This window comes from Salmo trutta, chromosome 39, assembly GCF_901001165.1.
Source record: "Salmo trutta chromosome 39, fSalTru1.1, whole genome shotgun sequence".
NCBI classification, from domain to species: domain Eukaryota; kingdom Metazoa; phylum Chordata; class Actinopteri; order Salmoniformes; family Salmonidae; genus Salmo; species Salmo trutta.
The window spans coordinates 15,727,381-15,746,773 of record NC_042995.1 but is presented as its reverse complement, the minus strand read 5'-3'; the positions used below and the strand labels follow the sequence as shown (position 1 = coordinate 15,746,773).

General features: G+C 40.4%; 1 protein-coding gene across 1 annotated transcript; it reads right to left on the bottom strand.

Moving 5' to 3' along the window:
- Window positions 1-1,922: 1,922 nt before the first annotated feature.
- LOC115179660 (SLIT and NTRK-like protein 1) lies at window positions 1,923-7,209 on the bottom strand. Its single transcript, XM_029741311.1, has one exon. It carries the CDS (start codon window positions 6,500-6,502, stop codon window positions 4,403-4,405), a length of 2,100 nt encoding a protein of 699 aa, XP_029597171.1. The 5' UTR covers window positions 6,503-7,209; the 3' UTR covers window positions 1,923-4,402.
- Window positions 7,210-19,393: the final 12,184 nt, after the last annotated feature.

Below are 19,393 nucleotides of genomic sequence, written 5' to 3'. Positions count from 1 at the left end.
TCTCAACCCATATTCACAATGTGTCTCAGAGTGGGAATGCTGATCTGGGATAAGTTTTGCCTTTTAGAGCATAATGATTTACATTACATGGAAAGAGGATACCTGATACTAGATTAGCACTGCTACTGTGAAATGCTTTGTGAATACAAGCCAAGGGTTTCATGTACATAAGAAGGCAGTGAAAGGAAAGCTTGCCATGAGATTACCAGACGCCCTGGAATCCATGAAAAACAATCAAGAAAAACTAAATCCAAGCATAGTAATAGTCATATTTCTCCTCCCTCAACCTAATTGGCTATATATGTGGTATTACTTGCTACATTACAGAATTACAGAGAACCATTTTACCATCTAAAATGAAATTGTAATACCTTCTTTCTATTTGTGTGTGTGTGTGGGTTCCATCAATAAGACATGTTAACCTTGGCCCAGTTACGATCAGCACTTTGACCAGTCCGATAATTGTAAAAAGCAATGGAGGTAGGTTTCCCTTGGGCCAGAACCAAGAACCAAGAAAGCTTCAGCAAATTGAAATGAGGCAGGTTGGAGGGGTGGGGGCAGTAGGTCTCTCAAATCCAACCTACCTTGGTCTACATTTCCTACTTCCTTCCAGGCTACTACATAATACTTACTGCACCAACTTGGCAAAAGTTACTGCACCAACTTGGCAAAAGTCAATTTTACAAGTCTACAAAAACCTTCATGCCAGCGAAGGATGATCCCTATCTTAGTCTAAATGTCTTATTTCAGTATCTATGCAACATCATATAATTTGTGCTATTGTTACAGCACCGACAAAGGCAAGACAAATTATATTGAGCAGGTAGAAATTACAAAAGCTTCAAAAACCTCTATGCCATTGAAGGATGGAAACAATAGTGCACCGTGCGGCTCAAAACAAAGTCAATGATCGAATCAATAGATCTAATCAATACGTGGAGGCTGATAATTGAAGAGGTTACGTCACAGGCAGCACTTGGTGGTCCGATCAGTCATACTGATCAACAACAGCTGTGGTATTTACACCGGTATTGGGAGTAATAGGGAAACCAAACTCCTGAGGTGTGCTGTTGATGGGTGCCATGCTGCGAGTGTTGCATCAAGCTGCCAGCTTCTCAGGGAGATGATCAGTTAAGTGTGTGTAGCCTGCTGGGGTTGCAGAGAGCAAAACAAGACTAAATTAAGCTTTGGTCAGAACTGTACAGAGCACAGCTGGGGTTCATAGCTAAACTAAAAATCACTGCAGAGAACAAATCCCCAGTAAGGTTAGGCTTTGATCTATAAACTGCAGCACATAACTGGACAGTAGTTGATATCAAAAATCTAAATGACTTTTCCAAGGAATTCGGTTTGTGTGTATTTCACCTTGAAATAACCTGCAAGTCTCTACTTCACAAATGGACAAAGGATAAGAACCTTTGCATTGCTATACAGTAAAAGAAAGGCTCGCATTTGATAAAAACTGACAGCAGTGAATGCTTTGGTCAAACATCATGTAATACTGCATATGAGGATATGAGGAGGAAGACAGTGTTGGGGTCATTATTGAACTCTGATGTTGCAAGCACCATACTCCTGCCATCAGAAGCAACATAATATTCTGTGTTTTGAATGTACCCAAACACAGGTATAATTGTGGACAGCATTGCATTACCTCAGAGATGAAACCACGGAGTACATTGAACACCCCATATAACTGCTATCTCATTGGCAGAGACATGTGCTGTCCATGGTGCTGAAATAAGTTGGCTACGATAGCATTTTTCTGCTGACGCAATCGCACAGCAATCCATGTACGCACCATGGACAGCACAGACCAAGTGGTTATTACCGAAACAAAACAAGCACATTTAGCACACACATATCCAATAATATTGTGTTTCAGTTCAACCCAGGTAAGAATGAAATGTCTTAGAAACCCATAGATTTCACTCAACCTCAACCACATTTTATTTAACAAAATAGAAGCAGGTCAAATGTAGTAAAGCATATAAATGTAACTCCGGGACACAGCATTGAAATATGACCAATAATTCATGAGCCGTGGTAAAATGTTCCACAGTAGAGACTGATAATTACCCTTCAAAGCAATACACCAACAGACTGGAGTCTGAAGTGATTGACAGCACTGTTGTTGCCAAGGATCTGCTAAGATAATACTCCCCGAGGTCAGCCTACGTGATTGGTTACATTTAGTGAAGGGGGGTGGGAGTGAGTGTGAGTGTGTGAGCATACAGACAGACACACACACACGTAGACAGACACTAGTGCACATGCACACACATTTAATCAATAATTCTAATTATTTCAATGCATACATACACACACACACACACACACACACACACACACACACACACACACACACACACACAGCCCGACACGCGACAATGAACATTGTTCTGCTAATGCAGTCACAAAGCTAACCATATAGTCTATCAGTCCACAGTGTTAAAAAGGCCTGGGAAAAAAAATGTGTTGCTGTATTAAGATAAATGATGAATCAGACAGGGTTGAGACATGTTTGATATTGAACTGGCCCTGAGCACTTTAACCTTCTGCAGGCCAGTGCATGTCTGACTTGTAATGCCTTATTGACAAGACTATTCCAAAACGGATTGTAGCAATGGGGTCTCTTGCACATATGCTTATTTATAAGAGAATTAAAAACAGTGGGCACATTGATGGACCTGATCCTAATGAAAAATAAAAACCAGTATGAACAAAACGAATTCAGTGCTTGAATTTACAGAGTATTCATATAAAACAAAAACATTTCACAATCCTATGATCTGTACCGTGGTACTGCAGAACCAGTGACATTGATACATTTGAATGGATTATCAGAATATCACGTTTAATGCTAACCGTTATTGTACACTGTAATCATCATCTTGATATCACTATAGTCGCTCAGTAAAATGTCATAGCACTGGGCAACAGACCAACTGCTGAACACTTTTAATATTGAAGAATATATATGTTTCTTAATGCAACATTGCCCATTCATACCCGATTTAATTAACATCTCAAGATAAAAATTCCCATTCCAAAACGCCCTCTTGCAAAACTCCTATACCTCAGCCCACCCTCCAATAGAGAAGATGCACCAACAGCGACATCGTGAGTTTCCTCGTCTAGAGTAATGCGGTGATCCTGCCATGTCTTCCCTATGGCATCAGACTAATACTGTCGATTGCTAAGACGTGTTTTTTGTATTTTTTTTTTTTTACTGTATGCAAACTGACCATTGCCCAATCTATTTTAAGCACGTTAGTTAAAAAAATTTAGGTCCATTTGTCATATTTGGACACAATAGATGGCTTTACAAAAGCTCACATAAATGGAGGTGAATCATAGCCTACGCTTTGTGGAGGAATACTTTTTACATAAAAAAGCATTTTAGTCTACCTGCGCTCTGTACATAGATGGAACTGCACATACCATTACTTCCATTGAAAACATTTTAAGTTTGAAAAAATATGCAGTTAGAAAACCCCCCATATAATTCGGTAAAGCCTTCTCCTCTCCCTCAAAGCAGACTATAGTCATTAACACACAAAACCACGAACTGTTTTTAGCTACATTAACCTTGCAGCATAACCAGCTGAGTGACGTTAATTGGTCATGCTCATCTGCATCCCGAATATCTGAAATTCAACAATTGGCACACCATAAAATAACACATTATACATTCATAAAGAGCTGAATGTGCAGATATGATGAGATCTGCACCAATTATAAATAACCCCGATATTTATCGACAATCAAATGATAAAACAAACAAAAAGAACATGCATGGACAGCTTTTAGCTTCTTTTCCGTCCCAATGTGTTCTTTTTCCGTTTTTTTTTTTTTTTACCGTTTTAAAACAACAAATACAAATCCTGTAACGCAGTTCACAAAAAAATAGAGAAATGGCACTTTGTATATATTCATATATAGTTTTATATGTATATATATACTGTATATATTCATATTGACAACATGGAAGAAGGGTCGAGTTGGCTTCTTCGTTACTTATGGTATGGTTCCCCAGTGTGTGTTGAAACCATGCGAAATCATGCAGGTCTGATAGTCAGTTATTTACATTACATTCATGCGCTCGTGCACAATTTCCCGATTCTTCTCTCTCAGATCGTCAGTCTGATTGCGGCAAATAGCTGTACTGGGAGGGAGGGGGCCGGGGAGGGGGTCTATACCTATATTACAGTTGGTTCTGTAGAAGACGCATTGGCACCACAGTCAACTGGAGCAAAAAAAAATGGTCTCCGACAAAAAGCGAATGAAGAAGCTTCGTAACATAGCATTTGTTTATTTTTCTTCAATTGCCATTGTGTCAAGAGAACGCAGTATATTTGTCTGTCTGTTTCTATTCCAGGTGTTATTGTCAATAGTCGTTTTACGCATCATTTGTTGTGGAGAAATGGGTGCTACAGTCAAACCCTCTTTGTGCGCCCCCGTCCGCATGGTAAGGCCCGCTATGCCAATAAGACGAGTCGCACACTGTCTGCAAGGAATTGATCTCTGACGCAGAGGAATTACCATCCCTCCGCTTTGATCTCTTGCGATTCCGCAAGATGAAGACAAGCATCCCTACAACAGTGAACGCAGACGTTACAAATACCAGTAGTAGCCCAGGGACTAGTACGGAGATGGAGACCCTGTTCGGCTCCACATAGGAGTTCGAGCGCGTACCCGTGTCTGCGGTGAAAGTGCTGTTTTTGGAGAGAGACGTGGGGTAGACTTTGTCATACAACTTGGGACACATCAGATCATTTCGCACGTGACGGAAATCCCTTTTCCAGAACTCTTCCGGGGACTCACACTTGAGGTCACTGACGATCACATCTGCCCCCAGTTTCTCCGTCCACTGTTTGAAGGGGACAATATTACACGAGCAATCCCAAGGGTTCCCATGCAAATCAATTTGTATGATCGAATTGAGTTGATCTAAGACCCCTGCGACAGGGAGATATGTGAAATAATTATTATGCAAGCTAATCTTCGACAAAGACACTCCAAGGAAAGCATCCACAGGTAGCGCTTTCAGCAAGTTATTGTTGAGGAAAAGCACTCGCAGATTAGGCAGAGGGCTGAATGTACCTGCTAGTATCAGCTGTATGTCATTATATTCCAAACTGAGATATTCCAGATTTTGAAGTCCAATGAACATTTCCGCAATAAGCGTATCCAGGTAATTCTTATCCATGTACAACCATCTTAATTCGGTGAGGTTTTGAAAAGTGCTGTTGTCTATCAATTTGATGTTGTTTCCACCCAAATCAAGGAGATTCAGACTTGAATAGCCGTTAAGATGGTTCTTTTTTATAGCATGGACGTTGTTGTCTCTCATGTTTAATTCGTGCGCAGTGAGGGGTTTGGGTTTTAGGTTAGCCAAGCTCTCTATCTTCTTGCCCTCGCAGTTAACCCCTAACCCCTGCCTGGATCCAATGAGCTTGCAGCTGCATGGCACAGGGCATGATGCGTTCTGCACAATCTGCAGCTGCTCTCTCTCCCCGTTCACACCTGTCATAGATGTGGGCTTCGTTTTCAACTGCCAGTGTGATTTAGAGCGTCCCTTTTGCCCATTCCCTGGGCTTGGGGACCCAGGATCACCACTAGCTTTATAAGGCGTTGGAACGGGCCCAGGTACAGAGGTCTCCTCTTGGGTAGGAGGTGCAATTAAACTCTCGTCAGCACCACTTTTTATTGAAGGACACAGATCCATCTCCGATGTCTCGTTCAAGTCGTTCCCTTGCAGTGGCGTTGGAGCCTCGCAGATCACCCGGCCGATAAGCGCGTTCTGCGGTATATTCTCCAGCCATTCCTTCAGGGAAACCAGGTCGCAGTTGCAGTCCCAGGGGTTATCCTCCAATAAAACCTCCGCAATGCCCGGTATTTGTTCGAGAACTCCCTCATAAGGCACCGTTTTGATTCGGTTCCCTCGCAGGTCGAGGTGGGTGATGGGAACGTGTTGAAACACATTTATAGGTAGTGCACTGATGAGGTTATCATTTAGAATTAACACTTCAAGTTTATTTAAGTCCCTGAACACGGCCGGGTCAATGTCTCTCAATAGATTAAAATCAGCCTGAAGATATTCCAAGTCATCTAAACCAAGAAAGGTGCTCTTCCTAAATGACCGTATCTTGTTATTATTTATGTGTAGCCTTTTCACGAGCTGCAGTCCCAGAAAAGCACCAGGGACAATGTCATGCAAACCGTTGTTTTCCAAATGCAAGCTTACGGCATTGTAAAAGTTAGCAAACTCATTGGGGAAAAGCCTGGATAAAGAATTCCCATGCAATAGCAAGTGATAAAACTGGGAACTGGGACCAGTCAAATGGTGCAGATTAGTAAAGCTCCTTTTTTCGCAGTCAATGTGCAAATCGCCTTCAATCTCATTGCAGGAGCATATCTGCTCCTTACAAATGTCCCTTGTAACATTTCCAATAGCAACACAAAGAGCCGCCTTCAGCAAGACAATCCAAAGCAGCATTTTCAATACAAACAATTCATCCCCGATTTCAAGATATGAAAACGAGCTGTTGAATGAATGTTTTTAGTCCAGTTTATCCCCAAAAAGATAGACCGACGGGTCTAAAAGAAAAGACGACAGTCCGTTATAATATCCATGCTCTTCTAGCCCGTTGTGTCCAGGCGTCCAGCTTTAAAATGACCATATAGAATGCCTCAGATCGAATGGATCCTTTTGCTGGTATGAAAATAATTGAAAACAACAAACCGCAATAGCATCTGACACATTTTTAGGCTTTTGTTCGGTAATGACTGACCTTGCAAATTTTATAAATCCGTGATTTTCTCGTCGTGCTGCGGTAGCAGTCGGTGCTGTTCTTTTCCCCTCGGTGCTGAATTCACACCGACGCTGGGTATTTAGTGCTGATCACACTGCCACTGGAAGAAAAAATACGCATTCCTCACACCTTTCGGTGTCTTCCTTGCGTTTGTTTCCAGTGCTTTTCTTTGGTAATTTTGAATCACAAAGAGGTTACACAGAGACTGTGCTCGTTCTAGCCCGGTGCTCTTAGAAAGATCTCACACCCTCTACTGAGCTGCAATGGAAAAAAATCCATCGTCTGAGGGAATGCTGAAAAAAATCAATCCACATAGAGGGCTAGCAAGCGTTAAAATGTTCACACCAAAAGCTGTTGATCTGTTCAGTTTTTTTTTACCAATAATATTCCCATTCTAAAGCCAACAAGGTTATGGATTCCAAAGGACGTTCCTTATTTCATGTTACGGCTGAATCCTTGCTTTAGATCCGCTCTGTTAAAAAAAAAAAGAAAAAAAAAAGTAGACTAGACGACATAACGCATTGCCAACGTATTGGAGACAACTCGTTTCCAAATCGGGGGTTGGTTATAACCTCATCTAATGATTAATTTGCGTATTTTATGAAGACTAATAATCTCTGGTGTGTGTATTGCATCAAGCCCAGTATACGAGTGCCCTCCAGCGTGAATGTTACTTTCTCTCTGCTAGGAACCGCTGTTGAATGCGGTAAAATAATTAACTACATAGACTACAACGTACACGCAACAACCCAGCCAGATGATACGGCTCTCAGTTGACTACAACAAACTATGTATCTATGTAAACTATAAGCACATAGGCTACTGTACGTCACGATTTCAAAGAGGATTGCAAATTAAAAATTGCAAATAAAAAGCAAAAGTGCTTTCCGTCAACTCATTTTCGCTATGGATATTTGTCATAGTCTCTGCTTCGATTCTATTGTTAAATCACACCTTGCAGTTATAGGCTAACTCAACCTTGTTGGTAGCACTAGATTTATGGAACATCGTCGTTTTGTTTTGCTTAATTAATGTGGTAGGCCTGGTCTACATATCTGATAGATAAAACAAAAATGACAACATAACTGGAGTCATGAGATTGAATCACATCCCTGACATAATAGAAATAACGTCCAAAAGAGGAGGGATTCTGACAGGGTTGGGCTCAACAACTCATACTGATTACTTTGCATATTCTACATGCATCAGTGTCTGTGGCGTTTCAAACGGTAGCACATGCCAATGGCTAAGGATAAACCTGGGCTCAGGGGTAGACCTAACAAAGTAAATGTAAATCCAGGACACTCCAGTTAGTATGATCTGTTACGTTTCCTATGGTATGTATTCATTTTTGGATGTCCGTCATCCATTTCATATGATATGTTGTGAATTACAATTCATTTGTTATCTTATGAATTGTATGATATGTTACAATTCATACAATATGTTACTCATTTGCAAAGCATTTGATATTTTTACGAATTCCTATTTGTTGTGGCTAACGTTAGCAAGGTGTCTAACACTAATTTTAGCTAGGTGGCTAATGTTAGCTTGGCTAGGGGTTAGGGTTAAGGTTAGGAGTTTGGAGTTAAGTTATAGGATTAAGGTTAATGTTAGGGGAAGGGTCAGCTAACATGCTAAGTTGTCCCAAAATAGCTCAAATGCTAAAGTTGTTTGTGATGAGATTCAAGTACTCAACCTTGGGGTTGCTAGACGTTCATGTTATACGCCAACAAATCCAGCCCGACCAACCACCTTACTTTCATTTTGGCTTTAAGTAACCTTCTGTCTTATGTAACCATATCAAATGTAACATTTCCTGCGTTACGTCTCGTCTATGAGACCAGGCTGTAAGGAAAGAAGCAACCAGCACTATTTTCAACCAGGGTCAAATGCCACATTCTCATGTAGGGTATTCTAATGAGGCTCTCTCACAAATAATCATCTTTTGTTTACAAACATGGAGATGTACAGTAGAGATTGCCCACTTTTGCCTAAAGTAGCTCTGTAATGGGCAGTGCTATTGTAGTCCATACAAAAAAACTGTATGGTTTCACAGTAACACATTACATATAGTCCCACATTCCTATTTCTAAAGAAGTCTTTATCAAGATAATTAAAAACATTTTATGCTAATTTCCTGAAGCTTCCATAGATTGTTTCTCTGACATTTTAAAGGCATAATGGAAACTGAACTGTGTGTGTTTGCTGGTCAAGTTAAGGTTATGTCCTCATTTGGTTCATGTTTGGTGTGTCTTAGCCAGCAGAACATGATCTTGTTACTGAGTCAAGATCATGTTCTGCTGGCTAAGACACACCAAACATGAACCAAATGAGGACATAACCTTAACTTGACCAGCAAACCCACACAGTTCAGTTTCCATTATGCCTTTAAAATGTCAGAGAAACAATCTATGGAAGCATCAGGAAATTAGCATAAAATGTTTTTAGTTATCTTGTCCTATGGCCATTTAGAAGCATTATGTGAACATTCAGCGACCTAAGTATTTTTTGTTGTTTATCAGTCTTTTGTGTGTCAGTCCTTCAACCCAGCATGTGTTCAGATATCATCCTTTCAGAGTCAATCATAAAAACAGCAAAAACAACTCCCACACACAGAAGAAGGAGAACAAGGAGGAGGGCAAAATGCCACAAGTCAAATGTTGAAAACACACACACACACACACACACACACACACACACACACACACACACACACACACACACACACACACACACACACACACACACACACACACACACACACACACACACACACACACACACACACACACACACACACACACACACACACGGTCTCTTATCCCTATTGAAACCTATAGTTTTCTGGACAATAACCTTCATTTTGACATAGGTTCCAGTGAGCCCAGGTTGTGATGTGTTAATGCATGTTTGCCTGCAGTATTTCCAATCAGCTGGGGTCCCACTGTGGGCCAGATCAAAACATGCAGGGATGTGTTCAAGCTAAACTATGTAACCAATAGTCAATTTGGCCAGTCAAACAAACACCGCACAGAGGAGGAACAGGCATCCAAGGGCACATCAATCATGCACACTCATCAATGGGTGTGTGTGTGTGAGAGATAGAGACTGCAAAAAAGGAGACTAAACCATAGCTGAGTCATGATCGATGATTAATATTCACAGCAAAACACAGTTATTCATGTTTCCTAGGGTTTATTTAGTCCACATATTTCATATTTTCAACATGCAGTTGTTAACAGATAATGTCAGAGTGATTTGTAGCTGTTCTCCCTCATATAGCTTATTTTTACAGTATTCTATGTATAGTCACTTTAATATAAATTGGACATAAATAGGCATACTTGAGTTACACCTTTGTAATAAATGCATCTTAATCTGGAAACTCACATTGTGGAGCAGCAGATATGCTGTTGTCTAGCATTATGTTGATTCAATATTTTATATGTGAAAAAACACCTTTAGACATATGGTTTGAAGTCAATGCAACATCTGCCTTTTGAAAACTATATCTCTGGCGCATGTGGGACGAACTCGTCCCACCTACGTAACAGCCACTGAAATGCAGTGGCGCGATTTTTGAATCGTTAGAAATACTATTACTTAAATTTCTCAAACATATGACTATTTTACAGCTATTTAAAGACAAGAATCTCGTTAATCTAACCACACTGTCCGATTTCAAAAAGGCTTTACAACGAAAGCAAAACATTAGATTATGTCAGCAGAGTGCCCAGCCAGAAATAATCAGACACCCATTTTTCAAGCTAGCATATCATGTCACATAAACCCAAACCACAGCTAAATGCAGCACTAACCTTTTATGATCTTCATCAGATGACACACCTAGGACATTGTGTTATACAATACATGCATGTCTGTTCAATCAAGTTCATATTTATATCAAAAAACAGCTTTTTACATTAGCATGTGACGTTCCGAAAAAGCATAACCCCCGCAAACTTCCGGGGAATTTACTAACAGTTTGCTAAATTACTCACGATAAACGTTCACAAAAAGCATAACAATTATTTTAAGAATTATAGATACATTACTCCTCTATGCACTCGATATGTCCGATTTTAAAATAGCTTTTCGGATGAAGCACATTTTGCAATAATCTAAGTACATAGCCCGGCATCACAGGGCTAGCTATTTAGACCCCCACCCAGGTCAGCCTCCACCAAAATCACATTTCCTATAAGAAAAATGTTCTTACCTTGCTTGTTCTTCGTCAGAATACACTGCCAGGACTTCTACTTCAATAACAAATGTTGGTTTGGTCCCAAATAATCCATCGTTATATCCAAACAGCGACGTTTTGTTCGTGAGTTCTAGACACTATCAGAATGCTACATCACGGTCTCGCGCATGGCGCATTGGCGTGACAAAAAATGTCTAAATATTCCATTACCGTACTTCGAAGCATGTCAACCGCTGTTTAAACCCAATTTTTATGCCATTTATCTCGTAGAAAAGCGATAATATTCCGACCGAGAATATGCATTGAGCCTAAACAGCCGAATTAAATTTCTCCTCAGGAGCGAATCGTGCACGCGCCTCATTCAAAGGTCCTCTGATCCGCCACTTACCAAAGGCGATAATGTGTTTCAGCCTGAGGCTGCCTCGTCAACCTTCAGGTATTTCCCGGGTTCTGAGAGCCTATCGGAGCCCTGGGAATTGTCACGTTACAGCTAAGATCCTTACTTTTCAATAAACAGATGCAAGACGCACGACTCCTTGTCAGACAGGGTACTTCCTGCATGAAACCTTGTCAGGTTTTTGCCTGCCATAGGAGTTCTGTTATACTCACAGACACCATTCAAACAGTTTTAGAAAATTCAGAGTGTTTTCTATCCAAACCTGAACAATAATATGCATATTCTAGCTTCTGAGTTGGTGTAGGAGGCAGTTAAAAATGGGCACATATTTTTTCCAAAATTCTCAATACTGCCCCCTAGCCCAAACAGGTTTTAAGGAAGGATAGTAACTCACAGAAATGCCTGACAATGGGGCTGTCCATATTGCTGAAATTGTTTCATGAGTTATTTTATTAGCAGATTATTTTAGGAGATCATTTGGTGTGTGTGTGTGTGTGTGTGTGTGCATGCGTGTGTGTAACACATCTGAATGATTTTCCTCATGATAATACATATACATCAACTTGGTTCGATGTTTACCCTCCTATAATGAACATCTGTGTAAGAGACCCATATTGCTAAAATCAGTTAGAAATAGTGTTGTCAGTAAGGCATCACAAGTCAGACACGACTGGCCTGCAGAAGGCTGAAAGTCAATTTAACATCATGCCCCCAAACATGTTCATCCGTGTGTGATCCTTGATACGTCTTCTAAATAAAGTAACAACCTACATGATAACAAAAGAGTTTCCCACGGGTTTTTTTAACCGCTGTAATCTGACCGATGGGTACTGTCCATGGTGCTGAAATGGATTGCTTTGTGATTTCAGCATCAGAACAATGCTCTCTGTGTGTGTGTACATGTGTGTGCGTGTTAACCTTATCCTCAACTCTAACCACAAGTTGAACCCATCTATTTGCATGCAGACATCTCTATGAATTATGCTAAAATATTCATGAATCTCAATGCCAATGTAAAGTTAATGCCAACAACATCCCCAACACCTGGTTTTGTAACTCATTTTGTCTTTGAATTTGTTTGGTTATTCAATGATGAAACACACTTAGTACATCAATAAACTATTCAAAAGTGTTCAATGCATCACACGGTTTTATTGACCAATCTGAGTACTGTGTCATTACAGTAAATACACAGTTTGGTCAAATCTGGCTTATTTTGATCAATAACGCCTTTTGAATGTCTTTAGCAAAGGGGGATACACACTAGGCCTTTTGTAGTAATGGCTGATCAATAAGTTCCAACTAAGTGGTTTGATAATGTCCAAATATTCTCATCCCCGATTGCCCTTTTCTCAAAACTCATATTGAGCAAGCATCAGGAACTCGGTTGGGGTCAATTCCATTTCAATTCAAGTTAATTCAGAAAGTAAACCAAATTCCAATTAAAAATGTTAATCATTGAAAAGCATTGAAGATAAATGGATTGGAATTTCAGTGCACTACAGAAATTGATCAGAATTTACAGTGCCTTGTGAAAGTATTCACCCCCCTTGGCATTTTTCCTATTTTGTTGCCTAACAACCTGGAAAAAATATATTTCTTGGGGGGGTGTAACATTTGATTTACACAACATGCCTACCACTTTGAAGATGCAAATTATTTTTTATTGTGAAACAAACAAGAAATGAGACTAAAAAAAGCGTGCATAACTATTCACCCCCACAAAGTCAATACTTTGTAGAGCCACCATTTGCAGCAGTTGCAGCTGCAAGTCTCTTGGGGTATGTCTCTATGAGCTTGACACATCTAGCCACTGGGATTTTTGCCCATTCTTCAAAGCAAAACTGCTCCAGCTCCTTCAAGTTGGATGGGTTCCTGCTGGTGTACAGCAATCTTTAAGTCATACCACAGACTCTCAATTGGATTGAGGTCTGGGCTTTGACTAGGCTATTCCATTTAAATGTTTCCCTTGAACCACACGAGTGTTGCTTTAGCAGTATGCTTATGGTCATTGTCCAACTGGAAGGTGAACCTCTGTCCCAGTCTCAAATCTCTGGAAGACTGAAACAGGTTTCCCTCAAGAATTTCCCTGTATTTAGCGCCATCCATCATTCCTTCTATTCTGACCAGTTTCCCAGTCCCTGCCCGAAGAAAAACATCCCCACAGCATGATGCTGCCACCACCATGCTTCACTGTGGGGATGGTGTTCTCAGGGTGATGAGGGGGGTTGGGTTTGTGCCAGACATAAAGTTTTCCTTGATGGCCAAAAAGCTAAATTTTTGTCTCATCTGAACAGAGTACCTTCTTCCATATGTTTGGGGAGTCTCCCACATGCCTTTTGGCGAACACCAAACGTGTTTGCTTATTTTTTTGTTGAAGCAATGGCTTTTTTTCTGTCCACTCTTCCGTAATGCCCATCTCTGTGGAGTGTACGGCTTAAAGTGGTCCTATAGACAGATACTCCAATCTCTGCTGTGGAGCTTTGCAGCTCCTTCAGGGTTATCTTTGGTCTCTTTGTTGCCTCTCTGATTAATGCCCTCCTTGCCTGGTCTGTGAGTTTTGGTGGGCAACCCTCTCATGGCAGGTTTGTTGTGGTGACTCATCTCTCAGTGTTTGTGATGATACCCTGATGAAGACAGCTTAGCTGTCGAAACGTTGGTTATTAAAATTTTTGCATCTGAGCTCTTAGAGTGTGCGGCTTTCCTTTATTTTCTAGTGTTCTGCTCCGCTAGCCAGCACCTCGCCTTTATAGGTGTGCGTTTCTTTTTTCTAGATAGGTTTGTTGTGGTGCCATATTCTTTCCATTTTTTAATAATGGATTTAATGGTGCTCCGTGTGATGTTCAAAGTTTCTGTTTTTTTTTAGAACCCAACCCTGATCTGTACTTCTCCACAACTTTGTCCCTGACCTGTTTGGAGAGCTCCTTGGTCTTCATGGTGTCGCTTGCTTGGTGGTGCCCCTTGCTTAGTTGTGTTGCAGACTCTGGGGCCTTTCAGAACAGGTGTATATATACTGAGATCATGTGACATTTAGATTGCACACAGGTGGACTTCATTTAATTAATTATGTGACTTCTGGAGGTAATTGGCTGCACCAGATCTTATTTATAGGCTTCATAGCAAAGGGGCTGAATGCATATGCACGTACCACTTTGAATTTTTTGTAATTTGTTGAGCATTTCTTTTAACAAGTCATTTTTTTCATTTCACTTCACCAATTTGGACTATTTTGTGTATGTCCATTATATGAAATTCCAAATAAAAATCAATTTAAATTACAGGTTGTAATGCAACAAAATAGGAAAAATGCCAAGGGGGATGAATACTTTTGCAAGGCACTGTACAGTACATGTTAAGGGCCCATATTCACAAAGTGAATTTGATCAGGGCCCATATTCATATAACCAGGGCCCATATTCACAAAGTGTCTCAGAGTAGGAATGTTGGGATATATTAATTTGTGCAAGACGTGAAAAATAAAATAAAAAATAAAACGGTTTTTTGTTGTACAAATTAATGAATGTCCCTCCCTATGTAGGCCTCTTTTGTTCTGTTTGGTTCCTAGTGAATACACTTATCTAGGATCAGTTTAGCCATTTAGATAACCATGAATAAGACACTGGGACATGATCCTAGATCAGCATCCTACTCTGAGATACTTTGCGAATACAGGCCTGATTTCAAAGCCATGCTTTGCACAAACCATATGCTATGCACCCCTGAATTAAATGTTTGTAATGTTTCAAATCAGCGACTCCCTTTATCCTTCAAACATTGCGAGGGAGAGAAAACCTTGCTAATCCTTGAGCCTACAGTGAGCGCTAAACATTCCCACTTAGTCTTTTCAGCGTCCTGCCGAGAAGCTAATAACATCTTTGCCCTTGGCACCCCGATCCTCTGGTGTAATTTCGAAGGGAAAAAACATGCAACTTCAGAGTCTTCCAGATGTGATCGTCTTAGCTGGGTCGGTAAACAGACGAGAGATTTAAGAAAGAGAAAACGAACAAATGAATATCTAGCTACATCCAAACAAAGGTGTGAGGGAGATCAAGCTTGTGTGATCAATCACATGGGTTTCTTTGTATTATGCAGAGGAGCCAAGCCAAGGCGGGGCTTTACCTGGGGGTGAGTTCATCCATTCTATGGTCTGTGAAGATGTTTGGCATTGATGAATAGAAAGCATACAAACCGTAAAAATTGAAGATTTACTCACATGGCAACCACGGTGAAATCCTTGGGAGGTCAGACAGAGAAACAATCCACAATCTGAGTGTTTCTCCCAGGGTTTCGTCACATGGTATATCAGAGACAGGCACTGTCAATGGTGCTGAAATCGGTGTGCGGTGTTCTTAGCAGAACATGGATTGTGTGTGTGCACGCATGTGTGTGTAAACCATAACTTGCCACATGTTGCCATAATACAGTCCACCTTTGAATCATAATCAACTTCATGAAAAGCAATGCCCATAAAGCCAATATCATTATCAGCACCAGTCCATCCATGTTTGTCCTTGATGAGAAAGTATACAAGCTGTGAACTTTGACTCATATAGCAACTGCTTTGGCATCCTTAGAACATCAGACTATGAATTTGCCTTGCCCATTCTTTTCTTGCCACACTTTTCACATGCAGGAAAGCATTGCAGGTGTATCATGTACAGAAATAGATAGGTCAAGTGTCGACTTTAAATCAAAAGGCAGATTGGCAGGGGGGTAGCACCTCTTGATATACCGACCTGCGATTTTTCATGGGGAATCAGCTAAGTGTCCTTGAGTAGCCTCTCTGGGCTATGTGGGACGCTACCGTCCCACCTGCGGGATACTGCCAGTGAAATAGCAGGGCGGCAAATTCAAAACAGCAAAAATCTCAAAATTCAAATTTACACCATTTTAAAGATACACTTCTCCTTAATCGAACCACATTGTCCGATTTCAAAAAGGCTTTACGGCGAAAGCAAAACATTAGATTATCCTCTTGCATCTAGACGTTCCGCTAGCGGAACGCCTCGCCAAATATCCAATGGAAGAACGTGGCACGAAATACAAATACCTCAAAAATGCAATAATTTCAATTTTTCAACCACACGACTATTTTACACCATTTGAAAGATAAGACTCGTTAATCCAACTACATTGTCCGATTTCAAAAAGGCTTTACAGCGAAAGCAAAACATTAGATTATGTTAGGAGAGTACACAGCCACAAATAATCACACAGCCATTTTCAAAGCAAGCATATATGTCACAATGCAGCACTAACCTTTGATGATCTTCATCAGATGACACTCCTAGGACATTATGTTATACAATACATACATGTTTTGTTCAATCAAGTTCATATTTATATCAAAAAACAGCTTTTTACATTAGCATGTGATGTTCAGAAATCGTATTCCCACCGAAAACTTCCGGTGAATTTACTAAATTACTCATCATAAACGTTGACAAAATACATAACAATTATTTTAAGAATTGTAGATGCAGAACTCCTTTATGCAATCGCTATGTCAGATTTTAAAATAGCTTTTCGGCGGAAGCACATTTTGCAATATTCTGAGTACATAGCTCAGCCATCAGGGCTAGCTATTTTGACACAAGCCAAGTTCGGGGCTCACTAAACTCAGAATTAGTATTAGAAAAATGGTATTACCTTTGCTGTTCTTCGTCAGAATGCACTCCCAGGACTGCTACTTCCACAACAAATGTTGTTTTTGTTCCAAATAATCCATATTTGTGTCCAAATACCCCCGTTTTGTTCGTGCGTTCAGGTCACTATCCAAAGTGTAACACGCATTTCCAGACAAAAAAATTCAAAATGTTCCATTACCGTACTTAGAAGCATGTCAAACGCTGTTTAAAATAAATTTTTATGCTATTTTTCTCGTAAAATTGCGATAATATTCCAACCGGACAATGCTGTATTCATTCAAAGAGGAAAATAAATAATGGCGTGATCTCGTGAACGCGCATCTCCAATCTCTTTGTCACCAGGCAGTCCACTGACAAACTGAGCTGCTATTATCTGTCCAGAGACAGGAGACGCCTCAATACGGTTTCTGAAGGCTTTAGAGAGCCAATGGAAGCCTTGGAAAGTGTCACGTAACAGCTCAGATACTGTAGTTTTGATAGAGAAGCAACAGAAGGACTACAAATTTGCAGACAGGCCACTTCCTGCTTGGAATCTTCTCAGGTTTTTGCCTGCCATATGAGTTCTGTTATACTCACAGACACCATTCAAACAGTTTTAGAAACGTTAGAGTGTTTTCTATCCAAATCTACAAATAATTTGCATATTCTCGTTTCTGGGCAAGAGTAGTATGTTTTTTTCATCCGGCCGTGAAAATACTGCCCCCTATCCCAAGCAGGTTATGTTAGGACAGTGCCTAAAAAAGAAAAGCTGCACAGCCATTTTCCAAGCAAGGACAGGCGTCACAAAAACCAGAAATACAGCTAGAGTTAAGCACTAACCTTTGATGATCTTCATCAGATGGCACTCATAGGACTTCATGTTACACAATACATGTATGTTTTGCTCGATAAAGTTCATATTTATATAAAAAAAAAACATTTTACATTGGCCCGTAATGTTCAGAAATGCTAAGTCACTGTATACTGAATAGGCCCAGTCTTGAAAAACTACAAACCACTTCCTGGTTGGATTTTTTCTCAGGTTTTTGCCTGCCATATGAGTCTGTTATACTCACAGACATCATTCAAACAGAAAAAACTTCAGAGTGTTTTCTATCCAAATCTACTAATACTATGCATATCCTACGTTCTGAGCCTGAGTAGTAGGCAGTTTAATTTGGGCACGTCATTCATCCGAATTTCCGAATACTGCCCCCTGTCACAAAAAAGTTTAACTGTCATGATGTTTGCAGCCGTTGGCATAGTGTACCTTTACGCTAATGTGCGTCTTCCTCAGACTCCTCTTCATAGCTTGTGAGGTTTTTGAGAAGAACACAAATCATTGTTTGGATATACACTAACAACCCTGTCAGGCCATAGAGTGACATTTCCCCCTCTGACAGTGTCTTCTGTGTAATTACGACTAGTGTGTGGTTCAATGCAGCAGCTGCATCACTCATGATATCAATACTAATGCACACGATATGAGTGACGGAGGAGGCTAAGCCTTGCTAATTGTATGCATAGTGCTGAAACCTCTGCCTTCAGATGTCTCAATTAACTCCATCATCATTTCGGTTACCATGGTACCCTCCCCTCACCACTGAATAATAAGAGCACACTTAGATTAAAACCACAGTTAGCACGGGAGTAGCACTTAATGTTGGAAACTCTCTTTTATAACATGTCTAACAATATTATCAATATTCACAAGTACCCCTTATGTACTGTACTTGCATGGTAGTTACATAGACATGCACAGTTTGTTTACATTGGTACATAGAGTAATTCTAGCTGTTATATCTGTGTGAGATTTGTAACACATTGGTATGTGTATACCTTATAGATTTGCAAACAAACAATGGTGGCTCAACCACCTTTCACACTAGTATGTCTGTTTGAAATCACCCAGATATCTTAATTGTGAGTTAAATTGCAAATTCCTGGAATTAGTGATATGTCAGTTGCATCGCAAGTAAGTGGTTTGAGGGCCTAAATGTGTGGTAAAGAGTGAGGTGCTTGCCAGGGACATACAGAGACCAGTGGAGCCCTGGACAGAGCCCTGGCTGCATGGGATTCAATTAAGTCCGTGTTTTTATCAAGCAACTCAGTCCTCATTATTGTTTCCAATATCAATAGGCATTAAATGAGTCTGGGCTTCCATGAATTAGAGCCACCGTGTCGCAATAAACCCTGAGTATGAACGTTGTATAAACTGTCTCCAAACTGCCTGGGGTTTTATGCTTCAAATTATCACAGACTCCAAGCGGGGTGTACACAACACATTGTGCTTGCTCGTGGAGTTTAATGACGATTGCAGTAGATGACAAAATAGGAGGGTCTG

What these genes read in the sequence shown, in the direction of transcription:
- LOC115179660 (XM_029741311.1), bottom strand. Translation starts at nt 6,502, where the DNA reads ATGCTGCTTTGGATTGTCTTGCTGAAGGCGGCTCTTTGTGTTGCTATT.